At 38.6% G+C, this 22,350-nt stretch overlaps 1 protein-coding gene and 1 pseudogene across 3 annotated transcripts in view; both read left to right on the top strand.

Moving 5' to 3' along the window:
• LOC144644226 (uncharacterized) overlaps window positions 1–6,774 on the top strand; it is a 98,460-nt pseudogene extending 91,686 nt beyond the window's left edge. Inside the window, exons 17-18 of the transcript XR_013569070.1 lie at window positions 1,690–1,781; window positions 4,925–6,774. The product of XR_013569070.1 is annotated as an uncharacterized LOC144644226 (transcript). The remainder of the gene's footprint in view (window positions 1–1,689; window positions 1,782–4,924) is intronic.
• Window positions 6,775–12,280: 5,506 nt separating this feature from the next.
• Window positions 12,281–22,350, top strand: part of LOC144644227 (uncharacterized) — a 35,182-nt gene continuing 25,112 nt past the window's right edge. Inside the window, exons 1-2 of one of the 2 annotated variants that reach the window (XM_078503667.1) lie at window positions 12,422–12,633; window positions 13,977–14,141. In XM_078503667.1, coding sequence (XP_078359793.1) covers window positions 12,562–12,633; window positions 13,977–14,141 — 237 coding nt within the window. In that variant the 5' untranslated portion in view covers window positions 12,422–12,561. Of the gene's footprint in view, window positions 12,634–13,976; window positions 14,142–22,350 lie in introns of both variants that reach the window. The other variant, XM_078503668.1, reaches the window with a different exon arrangement.

Consider the following 22,350-nt stretch of genomic DNA (forward strand, 5'->3'; position numbering starts at 1 on the left):
CTCTCCGATTTTGTTAATAAATTAAATATAAAATATACTATAGAGAAGATAGATTAAATTATTATTTTTTGTCCATTAATTGCCTTATGGTTTAAGATGTTCCTTTACCTTTTACTCTGCTTTATAGTGCATCTTATTTATTGTAATTGTCTCTAGTGTAATTAGCGTAATTGTAATTTATAATATTTTGTAACCTACTCCAGTGTTATTGCAATTAGTATCAAATAATATTGTAACATAAAAGGCGTGCTAAAAATGAATGTAATTGTATTATGTGTATGATAGCAATAATAATAATAATAATAATAATAATAATAATAATAATAATAATAATAATAATAATAAAAACTATGGTATGCAATTATAATTTTTTTTCATGGTGTATCAATGTAAATCAGTAAGATGGCCAGAAAACTTAAATAACAAATAAATGTCTATTAGGGCAAAAAAAAAATACTAACCAAAAATGCCCCTAGATGTAAAATTAGCATAAATTAATAAAATTATGTTACAGTAGAAACATCAGTACAGTACTCAATACAAAAATACGACCACTTGACAGCTGATAGAGTCATGACTGCTATATAAAATCACTTGTTTTTTATGTAATTATGACACCTTTTCCATTTTTTAAGAACATGCTGATTTTTTCGCGCTGATCTTGTTCTTATAAAAATGGGGCTTTATTGGCCAAATTTCAGCCTGGTGTTCTTAATCCATTTGTTTTTATATGTGGGTGTTTACTGTATTAGTATAAACCAAACCAGTGGGTAGTGTTATTCGCGCACACTGGTTAATTAAGGCTGGTTCTCATATGATCGCCCCGATCGTCTCTGTCGCTTCTGTCGTTTGCAAAGTGTGAGGTGATTGGAGCAAGCAAACTTTTTGAAGCGACAGAAGCGACAGAGACGATCGGGACGATCATATGAGAACCAGGCTTAAGCTTGAAGGTGAAAAGCAAGTACGATTTACCTTCGAGTAAAAAAGATGAGTTGGGCGTGTAATTCTGGTTAAAAAGCAGGTTTTGGTTGTCAACTTTACCATGTAATAACAATACTAGGTTTGGCGATGTATAATTCAAACGTTTCGCTAGCGTTTTTCTCATAATATAAAATTGATAAAATAGTAACTCAGCTAGAGTAAGCTTGTACCTGGGAGAAATTCAAAACAAAACTCGGTGAAGTTGTTTAAAATAGACAGTTAAGGTTAAAATTTAGTATATTTTGGTAATTGTCACATCGAAGGTCAAACTGCTGTGTTTTTTCAAGTATGTGGCCAATTAGAATTCAATGACCAGCTTCTACAAGCAGGTTTCACGACTGCATGGACTTTCGCAGGATTTATTGACCAGCAAAGTTTTTATTCACGAGTAAACAAAACTCTGAAATTAAGTTTTATTAACAAAAATAAACTAAAGAACAATTTTCAGCTTAAAATCGTCAAAAATTCATTCAACAAACAGGATACGTTACTTAATGATTCCGGTTGATCGCCTGTTTTCGCTTCGCGGCTCAGTAAATATCCGCCATTGTTCATCTCGGTAAATAACTGTTAGTTATCTAAAGGCTCCTGAGAGATAAATAGTAGAATGTTTTATGAATAAGAAAGCCATTTACTTGCGCACAGCTCATAGTTTCAACACCTGCTCACCTTAACTCATCTAACACTGTCACTGATTTCTCCATAAAGGTATAGCCAGAATATCATGCAAAAACCTACTGACCGCTGGTTACACCTCAAGTGGATCATACTCTTTAAAAGTCAATGGATATTCATTTCAGGTAGGTTTGTGCAAGTCTAAACGCTTTTGTCTTGAAGAAGATGAGAGTCTGTTGTCACAAGCGGGGGACGAAGGAAAAACGTTTATATAGAACCTTTCTTATAAAAAAGTTTAGGATAAAAAGGCCAACTTTTTAAGAACATGATGAGAATACACACATGGCCGCTAAAATTATTTGGGATAGAGCACAGGGAGCATAAAATGGCTGAAAAAATGAATAACTTAATAAAATGTCAATTAACTTTGTTCGAATTAAAGATGTTTTAGTTAAACATTTTAGAATAAAAACTAGCGATATTAATAAAGAACAACGTTTCGCTGTCTTCATGACAGAATTTTCAAGTTCAGTATAAATGTCAAGTGCGATGGCTATTTATGAATATGATTTTATAATAGAGCGTGAAGAATGTAGTAAAGTATTTTGAATGTAATTAGAGGTAAAGAAAGATTAGGAACGCATTGTTCTATGTGAAAAGTTTTGCACGGATAGAGTCAGATTGAGTGTTAAGATACCGGATCTTTGTCTTTTTTTTCACACGCACTGTGTTATACCATGCGTCGGACATACTGTCATGCACTGGAATGTTTTCTTTAAAGGCCATGTTACACGAGGAAATTTTCCTTGTAACTTGCAACATACAAACGTTACATTGACTGTTGCCAACGGTTATGCTGTCCGCTCTAACGGTCTTAAGGTCGCGGGGGATACCAACTGCATGAATAAATTCATGAAGAGAAATTTTGCTTGACCTGCATCTTTTAAAACGCTTATTTCTCAGCTGTTATGGGTGCGATTAAGCTCAAATTTTACAGAGACATAAAGAAATGACGAAAGATTGTGAATGTCATCTTTTATTTGGTAGATTGCATTTAATGGCGATGTTATAGCCTCGTTAGTGCCAAATTGGGAAAAACATGATTTTGTGGCAGAGTTTGCGGAACGAGTAGGAGACAGCACACTGTGATCTTGTCAAAAGCTAATCAGTCAATACCTCAAGAGTGTCATAACAGAAGCGGATTTTTTAATTTAAAGTTTGCCAGCAAGTTATGGCGGTTTAAGTGCGCAAATTTGAATTTAATGTCTTCTACCTCTTTCTAAAAGCGCTCTTTTAAAATTCCGCTTCTGTTATGACACACTACAGTATTCATAGTTTACCTATCTGCAGTGGCAAGTAATGAAGTTCTGTATCCGCGCTGTATTCTCTGCCACAAAATTGTCGGAAAAGTCCAAACTTTGAGATTTCCGAAGGTGTCCCGACCTAAATACGATCATTTTGCCAAGGAGAGATGTAATTATGGTAATTATATTCCACGCTTTTATGGTGAGAACAATGCGTTTTTAAAAAGGGCACGATTGTTTATGCCAAATATTTTGTGATTACTCTGAGTTGCAGAAATATTCAAATTTAAATAAAAATAAGCTCAAAGACTTCCTACAATCTATATGAACGTATATCGCTAAATGTTGTTTTAAATTGGTTAAAATATCAAAGAAACAGTGATTTTTTACAAATCACACGCACGCGCCCATATTTCGGTCCAGTCATAAATATCTCGTAAAGTTGTCGATGTCAGTCGTTGTACTTCGTGCATACGCTTTAAATAAATGCATAATGATGAGCCTAAGGTGTCCCCCCGCGACCTTAAGCTAACGGATACAGAACTTTTGCTACAGGTTTCACTGACCATCCTAACGGACTGACTCTAACGGCTAACGGTTAGGCTAACGCCTCTAGCGTTTTTTAGCATAATAACTCGCTGACCGTCTACTAGGTAGTCGCGCTATCTGATTGGCTACGCAGGTGACGTCTATTTAACAATTAGACGGCAAGCTCGAGGTTTCTACCGGCTGATAGTTGGCTCGGGGCTTCGCCCCTCGCCAACTATCAAAAGCCGGTAGAAACCGAGAGCGAGCCGTCTGATTGTGTTAGCATAACCCACTGACCGATCTATTAAACTCAGAATATCGCTAGAATCGATTCATTGAAGGTTTTGATTGATAAAATTCAGCGAAGACTAAGCGCGCGCTCCGAGAGCCTACTACGGATCGATAGTAGGCACCTGTGTAGCCAATCAGATTGCGCGATTACCAATAGTAGGTCAGTGTGGTTATGCTAATGTTCGATAGACCGCTCTCAGTATAGAGCGTGTGCCAAGTTGTTCGCTGAATTCTATCCACATAACCTTCAATAAATCAATTCTAGTGATATTCTGTGTTTGATAGATCGTTCAGTGGGTTATGCAAAAATAATAGGCCGATAGAAACCTCGAGCTTGCCGTTAAAGTATCAAAACCTTGTGCTGTGAGTTGCAAGTAAAATAGAACTATCCTTGCTTTTGCAACGTTCGAGGCACGTTGCTACGTTTCCTTTGTAAATCTCAACTTGCAAGGCAATTTTGTTAAAATGAGCCAGCCAGAACGCGCTCTTCGCTCTCAGGAGATTTCAAGATGATAAATTCCAGCGGGCGCCTTTAAATTCAAGTTTAAATAGTTGCGAACGCGCGACACCCCCTCTGCAACCCGATGTATTTTCTACTGGTATGCGGTCAATACAGTTCATTAGCAGGTTTTGGTTATTTACTTCGCTGTGTATGACACGCCGCTTGGGCGTGTCCCTTGGGTATCCCTGATTGGTTTGAGTATCCAACCATTATTCCTTTGGTGTGTATTTTTTGCAGTATTTAAGAAGAAAATAATTTACGTTCGTTTAAGCGTAGCGAATTAGAACGTAATAATATTTTTCAACTGTCTTCGTTGCGTTGCAAGTTGCAAACAGCCCATGCGTGAGAAAAAGGAAAACAGTTTATTGATAATTTTTAATTTATTTGAATTGCATGGTATAAAATACAAATCTCCAGTGACAGAACTGGTTGAATGTTGTCTTATTTTCTTGAGATTTCTGTCGTCAATTTTGAAGACTGTTGCAATTATTTAGAAGGGATGGTTAACACTGATAAACAGTAATTATTAGCTGAAGTAAGTTATCGCTACGAAAACGCTGTTAACTGTTATCACTGACACTCAGATAAATATTGCGACTGCTCGCTAAAAATAATACAATTATCTAATACCGATTTCTTGTTTTGATGGTTTTATTAAGCTTGATTAATATCTTGAAAGTACACACTTTTGCTCGTTTACCAGGTTTATTGCGACATGTCAGGAAACGCAGGTGGATGGACACTCATTGCACGGTTTTCAAACGCTGATGCGAAAAACTGGATGAGAGATGATGCTTACTGGTGGTACGATGTTCAATCTTCCCAGGGGTCCCCTACAAGCACGTCAGGTAACTATGACATGATATCGGAAGCGTTCTGGAGAGTTAGTGGGAATGAGATTAAAATCACACGCAGCGACGATAGTTCACACACTGCCCTCCTCCGTACATATACCAACTGCTTAAGTGGAAACACCCTCAGAGGACTTCTATCCAGCTATGGCAGGTTCACTTATCTTAACTACTGGTCTAACAACAAATGCCTTAAAGGGTGTCCAGTGTATTATGGAGGATCGTATAGTTCCACTGAAGGATTCAGTCAAGCACACTGTAACGGCAATATCCAGAGCACCAACGACATTGGTTTTTGGTGTCAATGGAGTGGTGATGGTTCAGTGATGATGTTTGGAGGAGGAGGAAGTGTATGTAGCCGAGCAGATCACGGTCTCGGGATCACTGAAAACAATGGTGGAGGCGCGTTTGATGACCAGGGAACAGGAGAGTATGATTTCGGAGATGAAGCCCATAGTTATTCTCCCACTTCTTCTTACTCCCTGAATTTGTGGATTCGTTGAAGATAAGAACATCACCAGACCAGCAGTTTGGTACATGGCGTCATGGTTAAAAAAAACATTTTCGTGCAAAGGCATGTTTTAAGCAAAACATTTTCAAAGTAAAATTAGTTTTTCGTGCCGCAGATGATCAGTGAAGTTTCGACAATAATTAGTTTTAAATTGAAGGTTTTTAAGTTAATTCCTTAGTATAGTATGTCATTATGCATCCTTACTGCGCAGAACTTTACGCGTAAGAAGCACGCGCACATTGTGACAAAATGGCGGCTTTTTTCTATACGGCTTGGCTCGCGAGAGAGAAAAATCGTTGTTTCCTTGTAAACGAGTACGGTGACCTATCCGGTTTTTCGCTTATTTTGAGGGTAGACATCACCTACTTTCTATAATATGAATACAGACCAATTTCTATACAGAAGAATAAATTTTTACCGTAAAAGTCATCTAAGTCAGTACTCGTAAAAAGATAATTGTTGCCTCGTGGTTGGAACATATATTCATTATTCCACTACTGTGCCATTGTATCATATTAGGTAAAGAGAACGCGTAAAATATGACACGTTATTACACTGAAAACAGGGCAAAAATACGGCCGGAAAGCGGAGCAACAAAATGACCGGACTAAACGACCCAAACTAAGTGGAAAAAATAGTGGAATAATAAATCTGTTATTCGATGGTTTAACATATAATACGCGCGGATATTTTGCGAGGTGCGTAGCAATGAGCAAAATATCCGCGCGTATTATATGTTAAACCATCAAATAAGGTGTATTTCTTTTTTTAGAACTTTAATTAATTCTGCTTTTCTAGATGTATTTAGCTAAACAGATTTTAAAGGATTGTAATAAAAAACTTTTTTGGCCTTCATCTTTAGCGCGGAAAATTTTATAGCGACTGTGTCATTCTTAGCAACAGGTTACGTTGTTTGGCAGCAATTCGTCAGTGCGGTATCCTGGCTTTGAGGACAAAGAAACATTCCGACTTGCTTCCCCCCCCCCCCCCAGTGTTGACTAAATACGATATATAATGGCACAACTTTTAGAATATTAATACCCTGTTATAAGGTAAGATAATGTATGGTGTACTTGAAATGAAACAAGAACTTTACTTTTACAATGTTTGTAGTGTGTGATTTAGTGTTTGGTGTTTTACGAAAACATTTCATAAATTAAAATAATTCCATGTTATACTTGCCACCTTTGGTAATAATTGTGGGAAATTTAATGAGTTTTTCGTATTTTTCCTTTGCGTTGTTCTGAAAAACCATCCAGAGTTGGCGTTTTGGGGCTCCGCTTACAGGAAAACACAAACTCATCGCCATACATGCAGTTACACTTGAGCTAGAGTACAACTTCTCCTGTGGTATCTACCTTAAATGCAGCTAGGTAAAAGAAGATTATAACTAATATGCTAGAAAGATACTCTAAAAGCGATTACCGGCATAATTATGGCCAAGTATAAGAAGGTATGAAACAATATTTAGACCCCACAAACGGAACGTTAAATCCCCTCGTTCTCATTCTCTGAGGAACAGGAAAAAGAAGACAATAAGGAAAAGAGGCGAAACCAGATAACAGAACCGTTTTGCTGCCAGAATCATTTTGCATGGGCCCTTTGCACTCATCTGTTACCGATGCGCTTTCAAGTTTGGGCTGGGTCACCCTGGAGTAACACAGGCTCTTTCATCGTTGTCTGTCTTTACGTTTATAATTGCGTCAATGAAATCACGTCTCAAGGTATGGCCTGCCACACCCTCCCCCAGCGCCAAAATTTTTCGGGCAAAATGCTTGGAATACGGGCAACAAGCCAAGAGATGTAAAAAATGTGATGTAAATGTTGTTTATAGTGGTCATGCACTTAGCTTCGAGATAGGTAGTTTACAGGCATGCCACTGAAACAGAGGAAACAAATATTTTAATTCAACATAACATAATTAAAAATCCCCACTGGCAGGAGGCAGACCTGTAGGCTATATACAAAGCGTGATCGAGGATTTGAACTCGGGCCGACCGAGAAACAAATCCAGCTAGTGGCAGAGGCAGGTCTTGAACCGGGCACCTCCAGATTACAACACCGGCGCCACAAACCACTCGGCCACGCTTGCCCCCCTCAGAGAAAAATAGCAAAATAAGCCAAAAAATTTCAACATTACGTTCAAAACCAATCACATCAACATGGGAAATATAACATTGTGGTTCAAAAGTCTAACTGATTTCTCATTCATGTATGTTTTCGTTTCCTCTCGCACATTGCTTTAAATCAAGTTCTATTTTTTTCACAAATTCTGTGTTACCCCTCAGTTTGATTCAGTTGTAATCATTTTGAAGTGAGAAGGAAATTTGCAAGGGCGACCAGAAGTTAGGATTCTCCATAGCTTGAGCGTTTGCGCGCGGTGGAGCCAGTGTAGGACCTAGAAACAATGTTTTAACCCATTTACCCTTGACACGCTTTTACATAACTTTCAAGTGAGGGAAAAACAACGTAAATTGGATCCCCAAACTACCTTAATTTTTGCTTAACTCAGGAGTGTTTAGCCTATGTTGGCTATAGTACTGTGGTAACCAATTTTGCCTGCAATGTTGCCTGCAAAGCTAACTAGTATTGTCTTCCAGAATTCTTTCGGTTCGCACACTTTTAATTTTTGACCTCACAAAGATTCCCCATGCATTTTAATGTATTTATGGATTTGTGGAGTATTTTCACGACAAAAAATGGAAAACAAAAATGTAATAAAAATGGTTAGCGTATTTTACACTCCTAGAAAAAAATGGCAAAATAAACTCGAAATTCTTTAAAATAAAGAAAAGGAGAGAGTACTAAGCTAAGTAAACATCCACGTGTTCTTTTAGCCATTCCCGTTAGAATTAGATGTAATAAAAATAATTTGCAATACCAAAAAAAAAAATAAATAAATAAAAAATAAATAGAAAACGATGAGTAGTGGTCTTCTTGAAGATCTGTGTCAGTAAACTAGTTTAAATGGAAAATATAGACCTAAAACTGATCCCTTAAGGCTGGTTCTCATATGATCGCCCCGATCGTCTCTGTCGCTTCTGTCGTTTGCAAAGTCTGAGGTGATTGGAGCAAGCAAACTTTTTGAAACGACAGAGACGTTCGGGACGATCATATGAGAACCAGGCTTAAGGGCGTAAGCGGCCCTCCCAAAAATGCATAAAAAAACCGAAGTGTCCGAATTAAGCTCGATTGCCAGCAACCATTCGCGCGATAAATTTATCCGCGCTCCGAAACAAAGACCGGACTCGAGAGAGCGGCTGAAATCTAGCCTACATTGCAATGCAGGAGTAGGGAACCGGCTAAAGATTGATTAACATGTGAAGCGTTACATTGCGCAAAAATATGTTGCGTGACTCGGTTAATAACGGCTATAAACAAGTAATTAGAATAGAATATTGGTGGTGTGGGTAAAGATGGCCGAGAAAACTGTCCATAGTTTGGAGACCTAGAAAGAAAAAATTGAGCGTGTTATTATCTCGGATGACCGTTTGAAATTACCAGGAGTTAGCATTTATCCTTAGATGCGTCACTGTCCAAATTAAAGAGAAGACAAAATGATCACAGAAGGACGAGAATTATTATAAAGATTATAAATTAAAAATACCGTCAAGTTTGCGGTAAAGGTTGAGAGTTTAGTTTTTCTGTACAGTTGTATCTCTAAAGCTGGCGATTTATATGTACAGACCCCTCTAGCATTACATTCGGGTTTTCGAGGTACCCGACATGACACTTTTTATACCTAATCGTACTCTTTTGGTACGCTTCGGCGGCATATCAGGCGAGTTTGGTCGTGTCATGGTTCGCCGTTATTTTGGCGTGACGCAGTCGAGCCAAAATACCCATGGCGAGACCAAACGAGCCTGATATACCATCGAAGCGTACCAAAAAGGTACGATTAGGTATTTACCGCACCTAAATTCAGAATTTAGCGAAAAAATTTGGAAACTCCGACTCAATTGTTTCAGTCTGAATGTTTCAGTACTCGTCGGCAAACATCGCGCAATTGGCGAGCGCCCCAGGGGGTTACTCAGGATTTCAAGTTACGGGGATGATCGAATGAGGGCAAAAATCAAGGCCCAAAAAATCCCTAGAGCTTTCAACAAAGCCCAAAAAAATCCCTGGACCAAAAATTAACCCCCAAAATCAACAGAAAAATACCTTAGTTTGTACTTTATTTGCAGAACTACACAGCCAAAGCATTACCACAAATCTTTAGATCGTGTTTAATACCCAAAAAATCCCGGAATCGAAACTGTAAAACCCCAAAACCCCCTTCTATCATCCCCGTCACTTGAAACTCTCAGTACCCCCCTCCCCCCCCCCCCTGGGGCAAGCGTGCTGAAGTTTAGTCTTGGCGGGAACGTTTTTACTTCTCTTTAACGACCGGTAAACACTAGTTAATCTTAAATTTCGAGGTTCTGCTTTATTAGTAAAACCTCTTTTCACTTCATCACACGGTAACACTACTTTACTTGAAAGTGTCCATGATATTGTCGCGTATCAGATCAGTGACTTGATATCGTAGGATATCAGGACAGTAGATCACGCTTCTAATTAGTCCAGTCCCTGAACTCTCTCTTCCGCGCGCCCTTTATAGGGGATGAACCCAGGCCCGCGAAGAGAGAGTCCAGGATAACTTGCATGCGCATGCGCCAGTTTTTCCCCCAAAATTGGGGGAAAAACCATATTTGGCAGCACTTTTGAAAACGCGCGCGCACAGATGACGAATTCAACTACGCGACCGTGTACTAAAGCAGGATCACCGTAATAACTTTAAAAAGCCTAGCTTTGCAGTCAGTGTCTGCTAAAAACTAATGGCCAAAACAAAAATCGCTCTTAGCTCTTTATTGAATTGGTTTTGGATGCAATTGAGCACAGTTTTTTTCTTGCATTTATTCCCGCGCTCGGTCGCGTAGTTGAATTCGTCATTTGAGCGAGCATTTTAAACCTAGCGCGCGCGTCCCAAGCAAGTGACGCCACACTCCTCGTTTCTGATTGGTTCGTTCTGAGCATGCGCATGCAAGTTATCCTGGACTCTCTCTTCCGCGCCTGGGTTCAACCGCTATAAAGGGCGCGTGGAAGAGAGAGTTCAGGAACTGGACTAGCTTCTAATTGGCTACTTGCGAATTGGGGTACGGTAAACTTGAAACCAAGATCCGTGTGACTCCACTCAAGTGACCACACTGATTGGCAGATCTGCAGAAGACTTTTGATTTTTAATTCTACGGGACTTGAGTGTTTTAATTGTTAAAGCAAAATTGTATGACTATATATTTTTCCTGGCAATCAAAGAAACTCTGTGTAGATCGACTGTGCAAGATGGATCTGAATGTTTGGGCTGTGATTTCTTTTCACTGCCACATCTTATTGTGCCATGGCCATCACAAAATGGTTCTGTATGTAAAACAATTTGTTCTTGTTTGGTATATGTTGACAAGGCCATCCAATAAAATGTTTCGTTTCCCATCGCCCCGTCTCTTGTGATGGTGGGTCGGTCGGTCGGGCAAAAAAAAGGAATGAACACTTTGAGGGGTCTGGGTTCTTTTAAGAAGCCAGGAGATGCAGAAACGAAAGATTTTGTTTCAGCAGATCTCGCTGAGACGGTTGGAACAATCGTTTATGTCTTTGGTACGAAACAACCCTTAAAAAACTTAGTATCGATGTTAATTACATATAACGACATCACATCATACCAATTGTTGTTAATAAAACAAGATCATGTGCTTGTAAATTAAAGTACTTGCCTCTTTGACTAGTGAATCTGATTTTTTTTTGCATTTTGAAAAATAATGGGTCGGTCGGGCGATGGGAAACGAAACATTTTATTGGGATGGCCCAAGGAAAACAAAATTTTGAAACACAACCACTTTGTTTCAGGTTTGCATAACCTTTTATTAACACACTGTTAACTGCTGGCACAAATCCACTATAGGGAACTCCATGTGTCGGTGAAAGATGTAAGTCAACGTTATCAACCTCGCCTGTATTTTTTCTTATGAGAACGTGACAGTATTTCTATGAATAAAATATATGCCTAGACCAATTTCATTCCAATTGTTTATGTATTTAGTACGTCATTCTCACTAGAAAAGGCTGATCAGATTCGATATTCTCAGGGCTTGTGCGAAATTGAACACTGTATCAGTTCAAAAATTGTTGGTACTTATTCCTCTTTACGCAGCCTTGATGAAATTGTATATTCTCGCAAGCTTCTACTTAAAACACAATAAGGAGAACATAGTTTTGGTACATTCCAGTGACGTGGGAGGTGATTTATGGGAAAAGTGGTTTGAAACAGTCGTCAGAAGTATGAATGACAGTTGATGATCAAAAGTTGGAACTCTCAGCTCGATACTACAGTTTGTAGTCTTTCGGCAAAGTAATGGTGTTCCCAGGTGCTCCACTGTTGGCTGTGCTTTTGATTTTGAGCAATTTCGCTTCTTTGGCTGAAGGTAAGGCCGTGATTTATATTCTGAACAGAAGTTTTATTTGAACTGCTTGAATTAAAGGAAGATTCCGGCCGTAGGAGATTCGATTTGATCGTAATTTTCAAAGCTTTCAAAAGTCGCCAAGACGAATTTCAGTTACAATGCTGCAATTAAAAATGTGTACGGAGCACAACGTCTTACCTCTGCTATGTAACAAGGTAGTACATGCATTTGAACACAATATTTTATTTTTATTTCAGGACAAGATCTGGTCCAAACTGGAAAGGTCAACTTCACGGTGGCATATCCAGACCTGCTTTATTGCACAACCGTGCAATACGCTCGTACATTTTCTAGCTCTAGAAATGTACGTGTCCTCGCATCCATCAGCCATGGAAAGGAATCTGCCAGTGTTCATGATTCAGCAGTTGTGTGGACGTCAGACGTAACACAGAGCAGTTTCCGTGTGTGTGTGTTGGAGTCGGGACTTGGTACAAATGGATCCTCTATCGTGAACTGGATTGCGTTTAGAGGCACGCCCAGTGGAATGCTGGACGGCACCGCCTCCTTCAGCACATTCACCAGCGGGACAAAATGTGAAAGTGTTAACTTTGCACAGGTATGGCTGTAATAAATCGTACCGGTATATGTGGAAATTTTTCAGTGGTAATGAAACAAGAAATTTATAACTATTTATAAGAAAATGCCATTTTCTTGCAAACGCCATTGCCGATTTTATTTTATGAAAATATATTGCGTGAGTCGAATAATTCCAAAGAGGCAACAGAAAGCAAGGAAAGTGTTCCACTGTAAACTACAATCAAAGAAGAAACGACTGATTCGATGTAAGACAACAGTAGCTGCAAAGTTTTCTAGTTACGTCTGGCGGCTAAATATCCAAGTAGAAGAACACAGCATATTGACGAACGTTAGCTATTTCGGGAACGAAAAACAATCACATTATCAGCAGAAAATTTCAAGAGGTTTGGAGAGTCAGTTGTTGTAGTTTGTCGTGAAAATTTGCGAAAGAAATATGTTTATCAGTTGTCATGTTTAAAGTGCTTTTGAAAGTCGACTGCATGAACTTGGAAATGATTAAGTGAGATTCTAAGAGTTTTCGAATACAATATAGGTCAGTTTCAAAAATATTTTACTTTCGAAATTTATGCTTGAATTATTGCACCCAGTTTAAATCGAAGAGGCCGTGATTCTTGGGACCACTTTGGCTCAGTGAAGGAGTTCAGGTTCTTTTGAACTTTGGTTGATCGATATCTGTTGGCTTTTTGTTATTGTACATATCAAGTTGATTTCATCTCCCTTCTCGACGATGGGTTGTGTCATATCATTGTCAGACCACTGACCGGCAACTTTGACAATGTTGTGAGAGAATTCAGTAATAAGAGGACTAAAAAACAAACAAAAGAAAAACAACAGCAAAAACTGAGGTCAATTTGTTGAACCAACTCCACACAGTCGAGTATTTTTTTCCTTTGGTTGTTAATCGCGCGCATGATTAGTGTGTTGGATGTCTTTCTCTCACAGGCAAAATGGAAAAGAATACAAGACTATATTTTTAGTCCTCCTTAAAATCGGATTTCAAAAGAAAAAAGGACACGTTTTTCGTTTTCTATATTTAACCAGTGCGGGCAAGGGCACACATTAAACTCGACTTAACATGTTTGGCTATTGAATGGTAGAAAAACAATCTGAAGATGAAAGCAAAACAGAATACGCTTTGCATGTCAAAAAGTCTGTTGATGATGTGTCATTAAGTTGTAAGTCTTCGCCTCCTCGTTAAATGTCCTGCTGTGTTTCTAAATCTACGCATTATCTTTACCGGTGACAGATAATCGTTTTGTTTTCTTAGCATTGATAGCGATAAACTTGTCTAATTGCTCTGCAGTTTGCTACTGTGTGGTAAATCCGAGTAAATCTAAACAAATTCTTCGTTGTCCTTTGCAGCGTTTTTCTTCTGTTCCAAACGTTCTCGCCACAGTACGTCACTCAGTCAGAAATAAGCCACAGGACGCCATGAATATCTGGATAGAAGAGTTAAAGGAAGATTATTTCAGAATTTGCCTTCGAGAAGTGAAAACATTTGACGGCAAGCACCTGAATTTACAAGTGGTAAGTTTACAAAGAAAACTTTCTATAATATCATTTACTTGTGAAAAGTTTTCATTGGAACCTATTAGCAGCGCTATTAAGGAAGTCAGATACACAATGCGATAAAAATAATCTGCGCATTTTTTTTTTTTTTAAAAGGTTATAGCTGCTGTTACTGTTGCTGGTACAGTAAGCTGTGCGTGACCGTTTGTGTTGACATTGTTACAGACGATAACACGAAGGATCTGAAAGGCATGATTGTATCGAGCAGTATTGTCCATTCTTATGAAGAAAAAGAGTTCGAACCCTTTAACAGTTTATATCTTTGCTTTTTTTGGCTAAGTTATACTTCTTAGCATTTCGTCATACATTTTATGCAATTCTTCATTTGTTCATTTCTTCGTGACGGGATAATAATCAATAAGAGCAAAAAAATGCCAGGCAAAAATTAATAATAAAAATATTAAGCAATCAGTCTCAGCAAGAGAGTATATCAAGATAAGAGAGTCAAACTCCCGTAGAGGCCTTATTCCAAAGGTAATCTCTCTTAAGTTATTTTTAGACATGGTACCCAGTACTTCCGCGGATGTGAACGCGCGTTGCGTGGATGTTCTCGAGCGTTTTCGTGGAGACGACCCCAAACGGAATGGCGGGAAATGTTTTGAACGTGCCTTGTATCAATTTTGTCGACGAACGTTACACCAAAAAAATTCAGAAATCAGTAAAAAGAACAAAGAAGCGTTCGCTTGGACTAGTTTTAGTTCAAGCGAAGAGGTTTAGTTACAAATGGGTGATCCTGCTGTTCAAGTCCCAGCAGACGAAAACCTTCAAGTCATGTGTCAAGTTACTCAAGCTGCCGCAGCTGTTCGCAAAACCCAAAGGAGCCTTCTAATTCGAACCCTCAGAACGCTGAAGGACATTGTAATAGAGTTCATAGGACTTAAATGACGATCCAAACTCTTACAACAAAAAACAATCGAGTTCAAAATCAAACAGCGTCGCCGAGACAGAACAATATTTTATTACAGCGAGTGACGGTAGGCTTGCAAACATAACAGTATTAACAAATTAGTAGGTATAAGGTGACAACACACCTATTGTTCGAAACTGCAGAGAGGTCAGTGTAACAATTAAAAGAAAACAATGTGAAATCAAAATAATACAAGCACAACATGGTCACAAACAAACACTCGAGAGTAGCAAACAAGAATAATCATTCACAGATTAAATAAGGAAAAAAATACAAGGAACGCAGAAAGATGGATATAAACTCCCCGCTGGAGTATACATCGAAGTACAAGGAGACTAAAAAATTAAAAACCCTGTTGACACGAATAGAATATACATCATTTTGGTAAAAAGACATTTATAATAACAGGAAAGCGGACAAAAAAATAAAATCAATCATCTGCTTAACCTCATCGCTTCGCCCGCAAAACCTGGCGCAAATAGAACGAACTAAAAACTCTTCGCAACTATCAGTCGGGTAAAAATTCAATCTACACTATGTAAAATTTCCCGCAAAGCAAGAAGGCTACTCGTTACTAAAGCAGGGTACAATGTGAAGAGAATGAACCAAATGCAAATCTGGCCGCAAAACAGGTATAAAGACAAAGCTACAAAGTAAACGTGTTGCCCGCAAAGCAGCTAAGTCACACGTTAACAGCAGGGCATAAAATAACTGAGAAACCAAAATTGCTTTCTAGACACCGCGTGGTCCATGTGCAGAGCTAGAGATAGCTTATCCCACTATGACGACCGCGACGACCGCCACGTTTTGGTCTTTACATTCTCCACGAAACCACGCGAGAACATCCACGCAACGCGCGTTCACATCCGCGGAAGTACTGGGTACCATGTCTAAAAATAACTTAAGAGGGATAAGGCCTACATGGGCCTACATGGGGGATAGACTCTCTTATCTTTATACTCTCCCGGTCTCAGCCAAATTCACTACCGAAGAATATGGAATTTGAAAAAATCTTAATTCTGGAATTTTGAATTGAATAACGGCCTAATTACTTTTTCAGGACTGGCTGGCTTTTACACGGAAAGGCGTTCAACTAACTTTTCAGGGAAAACAACAATTTGAAAATGGTGGGGCGCCTCCGGAACAAGACAACTTTGCCTTCTGCAAGGTAACGTCTTCCATTAAAAATTAAAATTAAGATTTGCAACAGACTAAAAAAGTGGTGTTGAACATGGCTGGCGGTTGTTACGTAAGGGTTGTATCAGTACCTTGCCGTCCGGTCTGATCTCTAACCTGCTTTGTACTTTCTTGACAGGTACACAATTTTACTGAAGAGTTTTATGCACCTCCTGTTGTCATGGTAACAGCGAACCACCTTTACGATAGCAAGAACGTGTATTCTATCAAACCAGAAAACAATGTCCTTAACGCTTGGATAGAGGTAAGTTGTTGAGTCCCTGAAATACAATTCCTTTTCCAGTTCAACAGGAACATCTACATTAGAAATGAAAGTGACCTTTGCAGTCGTGAACCATCATATAAAACAGTGGCAATGACAGTTCATGAAAAATTGACGACTCAACGGGATTCCCGCCCATGACATGTAACATATGTGTACTTGGTCATTGTAAAGATTATTTTGAAAGTGTTTAAAAACCATAATTTACTTAACTGCCACTGACATCTCTTTTGATCAAAGAAGACGTTACTTCCATTTCCTTTTGTTTATTCGTAGACAAATGTTAGACTTCAAATTTGAGAATATTGCAAAGAGAAAAAAAAAGTAATCTGAGGGTACTTATTTTTGTGTTTTACGACATTTTTGCACCCTGATGTCTCGAAAAAATTAAGAAATTGTTAAGTTTTAATAATTTTTTACTAATATGAGTTGATATTTGTCTGACAACAGGAAATAACGATTTCATATTTTCGTGTGTGCTTAAAAGACTTGGCAGGAATGGAGAGTCAGCATGATCCTGTTACTGTTGATTATGCAGTTATTGGAGGTAAATACCCAACTAAATTACATTGAAATGCATATTAAAAGAATTAAAAATATTACAGTAAAAATGTGTTAAGTTAAACATTGTCACGAATGTTAGACTTTAATTTGTTCAATTTTGGGGAATTATATATGCGTAAAAGAAATTTTTTTATTTTATAAAAGCTGCAAGATTAACTACATGGAAACTACATGGGAACGAGTTGCTATTCTTATCAAAAGACACAAATTCGGACGGTGACAGCTAAAAAGTCTTATGTATTCTTGTACTGATTTATTACTCACTCACTCATCCTCATCGAGCCCATGACGACTCTTGAGGCCGGCCAGAAAACTGCGCCACCCATCCCGGTCCGCCGCCGATGCAACAGCAGCCCCCCACGAACGCCAACCCAGCCGGTTTCTTTCTGTACAAATACATTAGAATGGGCAAGTCAGATATCCTTGTGGCCAAAAATTGTTCTCATTTTGCTAAATAAAGGGGAAAAGGTATTTTCCAAAAAAAAGCTTTTAGCAATGATTAAAACTGATTTGTTCACAACCAAGTAAACCTCATATTTTGTTCATATTCTGTTTCACAGATCTTGATCCATGTATCAACATTTCCTGTAATTACTTCGCTGTTTGTAAGGCATTTGGGCCCAGGGATGCGCGGTGTATATGCGTGGATAACTGTCCGTCATACGAAGAGCCCGTGTGTTCCTCTAACGGAACCACATACGACAACGAGTGTGTGTTCCAGCGAGAAATGTGCCATCTGAAAGCTAACTTCACTCTTTATCACCCCGGTGATTGTACAGGTAATCTGAGACATACCATCAGCTACCATCCTCTATGGGAGTTAAAATATTACATGTAGTTGGGATGGTTAAGCAAAAAATAATAAAAAAAACTCACCGAGGCAGGGTAAAAATAAGGAATTTTCTTTTCATTTGACACAACGGTGGGAGTATTATTTCTACAATGTTCACTAGAGAGACAATGTCCAATAATTTCTTAATGTTCAACCATTTTTCTCGGTACTTTCATTTCAAGGATTTCCTTCCCAGAAAGGCCGCCATCATCTCCATCGCAACCCAAGTTGGGCTGAAGCAGTTTGTGAACAAGTTCCACTGGCTCCTTACGTCTTCTATCCTGATAAACCGGTTCACATACAAGTTTCTGTTAATCACGTCAACTTCTCAGACCCAAGATATGTCCACGAAGCTGTGGTGCCCTGGGTTGAAGAAATCAGGGAGAACAATTTTACAGTTTGTGTAACACAGGCTGGGAGAAATGAGAAGAAAAATGGACAAGCGTTTGCCACAGTTGACTTTTTAGCATACCAGGGGGCCCCTGATGGGGGAGTGTCGGGTGAAATGGACATGCCGACTTGGTGGACTGGGACGAACTGCCGCACGGTATCACTGCCTCCGGTGAGAAAATAACTAGTTTAAATACATCAATCATTATTGTATTTATAATACTCTTGTTGACAAATGTTTGTTTCATTTGAAGGAATAGTTGCTTTTATCCAAACGACCAAAAAATTAAAATAAAATGAAATTAACATCAGTGTATTTTCAGCCTACCCTGGGTGCTGGGGAATTTTTTGGCGAGGTTTTTGATCTTATAACCTATCATACCAAGAGAAAAATCAGGTTGATTCTTGCGCATCCTTCGAAAATGGGTGGCGTGGACATCATTGCTGGTTTTCAGCTTGTACATAAACTGTACAGGTCTGGCTGAATTTCCACCATGCATAGCTCGTCATAATGCCATAATCCCGTCTCTTTATTTTCCTTTGACCATTCAGTCACAATTTAGTGTTTTTTTTTTATTTTCGCAGAGAAAGTTTAAATCAGCGCCAACTGTGCTTGTGTCAGCGGAGCATGAAAGGCGTGGTGTAAGGCACGATGCCTCCTCTGTGTGGGTAGAAGATTTAACAACAACGTCTTTCAAGATCTGCATCAGAGAATTACAGAACTTTGATGGAATTCACCAAAGTATCCATGTTGTAAGTGACCTTCTGTTATATACAATTTTTATTAACAAATCGATTATAATTTCAGTATAGAATATATTTTTTTCTCGATTAAGAAAGGGTTGAAAAGCTATTTCAGCATCAATAACTGAGCAGCTTTCATGTTTTCTAATAAAGCGTGATTCAGTACATATAGCTTGAAACATGAGTGCAATCATGGCGAACATAATCGGCTTTGAAATTTGCTTTCCCGCCAAAATCTACCTTTTTGGAACCAAACAGTATCGCGTCGCTGGTTGGGTTTATAATTGACGCGTGAACCGTGATAGAATCTCTCGTTTTTCCTTGTGAAATACACTATTGATGTTTCGTGATCTCTGGTTAGCTTTCAGCTCAAAATGTTGCTTCAGGCCGGAATTACACAATATGTACGTTTTCAGAGGCAGGGGTTTATTTTACATAAAATGAGTGGAACAGTAGAAACAGTTTAGTACACGATTAACGACGCAAATGGCCTCCAGAATTTTAAACGCAGGCACTATGCCGTCGTTTATGTCTTTTAAAAAATGTTTATTTATCACCATTGCAGTTAAAAACTGAATTATAAAGGGATACAATACAATATTAAAAATTGAAACTTCTAACAAACACTACTATACTATTCAGCGTGGAATTTTGTGGAAAGCTCTGTTTTTTTTTTGTTTGTTAGTTTTTGCATCAAGGTGACAACCTGACTAAAGGAACTTTTTTTTAGGACTGGCTGGCATTTGAAGAGCTTCATCGACCTCTGTTTAGAGAGCACGGGTCTATACACTTTGCCAACGGGAACAAGCCATCCAAAGAATTCAACTATGCTTTTTGTCAGGTATGTTTATCACTTTACATTGTTTTGGCTCGCTTGCTCATTTGCACTCTCATACTCACAGTCTAACCAATTTCCCATTCACTAACCCTTTCCCCTGTTTGCTCCTTTTGAAATCGTACTTTTGAAAAAGAAAAAAGGGGCAGATTCAATCCAAAACCAATTTTCAATAAAAATAATTGTTTTATTTACAAATCCTTTTGTTAGGATGTTGTCTTTACGAAGCATTATAACGACTCTCCAGCAGTACTGGTGTCTGCAAACCATTCAACAAACGGAGGAAACCTGAACCCCATTTACAACTCCATATCAGCTTGGGTTGAGGTCAGATATTATTTATTCTTATAGTAACTACGTGCGATGTAAATTGAAGTACAGTAACCCATAACTTTTCCGCAGTATTCATAAAATTTGTGAGAGGAGGTACATGTAAGATTGCGGAAAATCACAAATGGAATGTACTCAAAGGTAAAGGTGATTCAGAAAACTGAAAGGTTCAAGCGAAAAATTTATTCCGTAGATAGTAACGAAGTGCAAAGCGCTGCAATTGTAATGTTAAATGACACCATTTTATTTTTCTTTGTCATTAATAATGCTGCTTTTTAATCATATGTTTTGATTCCGTTCCTTTTAACTAACTGTATGAGGCACGAATAGTTCAATATTTAATTCTCGACTTCTTAATCAAACCGATGGGCAACTGACCGCCAAATTCTTCTTTGCGGTGCATTGGCGAAATTTGACCAGACCTGTACAAATTTACGCTACCCACTACCCCAGTGCAGCTAATTTGTCACGACCAACAATTTTCCGAATAGTCACGAGCTTTTTTGGTTAGCTTCGGCCAAACTCCCTCAGCGCAATCAAGAACAAAAGGACTATTGTTTTGTGCTTATTGGGAAAAGTTGAGCCACAAGAATAGACTATTTCTTGATACGTATCTTCTTTCCTTGCAGTATATAAACAAGACTGGCTTTAGAGCATGCGTGAAGGAGCTGTTTGTGAACCAGCATGACCCTCTGTCAGTCTCATATGCAGTCATGCCAGGTGGGATGTAAAGAAATGATAAATGTTATGTAAAAAGTAATTTATTTTGTTCCGCTAAGCCTGGTTTGCTTATATGACGCATGCACAAGGATATAAGCATAAACACGAAACAGGTTATTGCATTCCGAACGCAGACATAAACGCAAGCACAAGAAAAGGAAACCGTGTAACGAAAAATAACGAAAGCCCAACAATTTCTTTATCGATCCTATCGACAGCTTCCACAGACTGGTTTACAGGTACAACGTGAACAAAACAAACTTTAATGTCACCGCGACTTCGCTTGCATGTATCTCCTAACGCTTATGCATGTCGCACCTGTAAACACTCTTTAAAATAGCTTATACTTGCACTTATTCGTATGCTTGCATTGTACAATTAAACCAGATCTTCGACTTGGCTAAAGTTTGATGAACTCGATCTTGCATTTTTCTGACCATGTTACCTACCTAGAAAAGAACAGCTTTGTAATTCATGTAAAAAAAGAGAGACTTTCTTTGGCAGTGATTAATAGTTCTATAAACATTTCAGGGTAACTTCAACATAAAGCTTTATTTTACATTTTCACTTTATTTTTACAAAGATGTGTGTGAGCCGGGCTGGAGTTTCTACAATGGCTCCTGTTACTTCACCAGTGAAACATGTAAGACATGGTCCAACGCCAGTACAATCTGCAGAAGCATGGGAGCTAATTTACCCGCTATTGAAAGTCAGGAAGAGAACGTGTATATTCAGCACAGACACAATGGTGACAAGGCGTGGATTGGTTTGAATGACATTGCAACAGAAGGATTATTCTCCTGGGTGGATGGATGTCCTGATAAATTCCGCTACTGGGCGGAGAAGCAACCGAACGACTTTAGGGGAGAGGACTGTGTACACACACTTGGTGCTAGACATGGATATATGTGGAATGACGTAGATTGCTCGGCATGCCACCGGTTTACCTGCAAAAAAGGTGTTAAACAGTTTTCATGATCACAAGTTACGTAAATCATGTTTCTAGTAAAAAGGAATCTTAACTACGCAGGGAAGAAAAAGGCAGTCTGGATAGTTGAAGGGCAGGATAAAGGAAACATTACTGCTTTATTTTTTGCATCTCTTACATCACAGAACATCTGGCTCCATCGTGTGTTCCATGATTACATTGAATATTATACCATTTGATAGCCATTTTTTATTTAATAACCTTGAATCTAATTAACCACAAAATTTGTCTGTTCACAGATTATGACGAATGTACCAGTACTCCGTGTTTGAATGGAGGTACTTGCAAAAATGGTAAAAGGACGTTTAGCTGCATATGTCCACCAACTCACAAAGAAAGTTCATGTGAAGGTGAGCTTCAACTATTGCTGTTCATTTTTATCCAATATTAGCCAATAG

The sequence above is a fragment of the Oculina patagonica genome, chromosome 2, assembly GCF_052425735.1.
Source record: "Oculina patagonica isolate OP01 chromosome 2, crgOcupat, whole genome shotgun sequence".
Lineage (NCBI taxonomy): Eukaryota > Metazoa > Cnidaria > Anthozoa > Scleractinia > Oculinidae > Oculina > Oculina patagonica.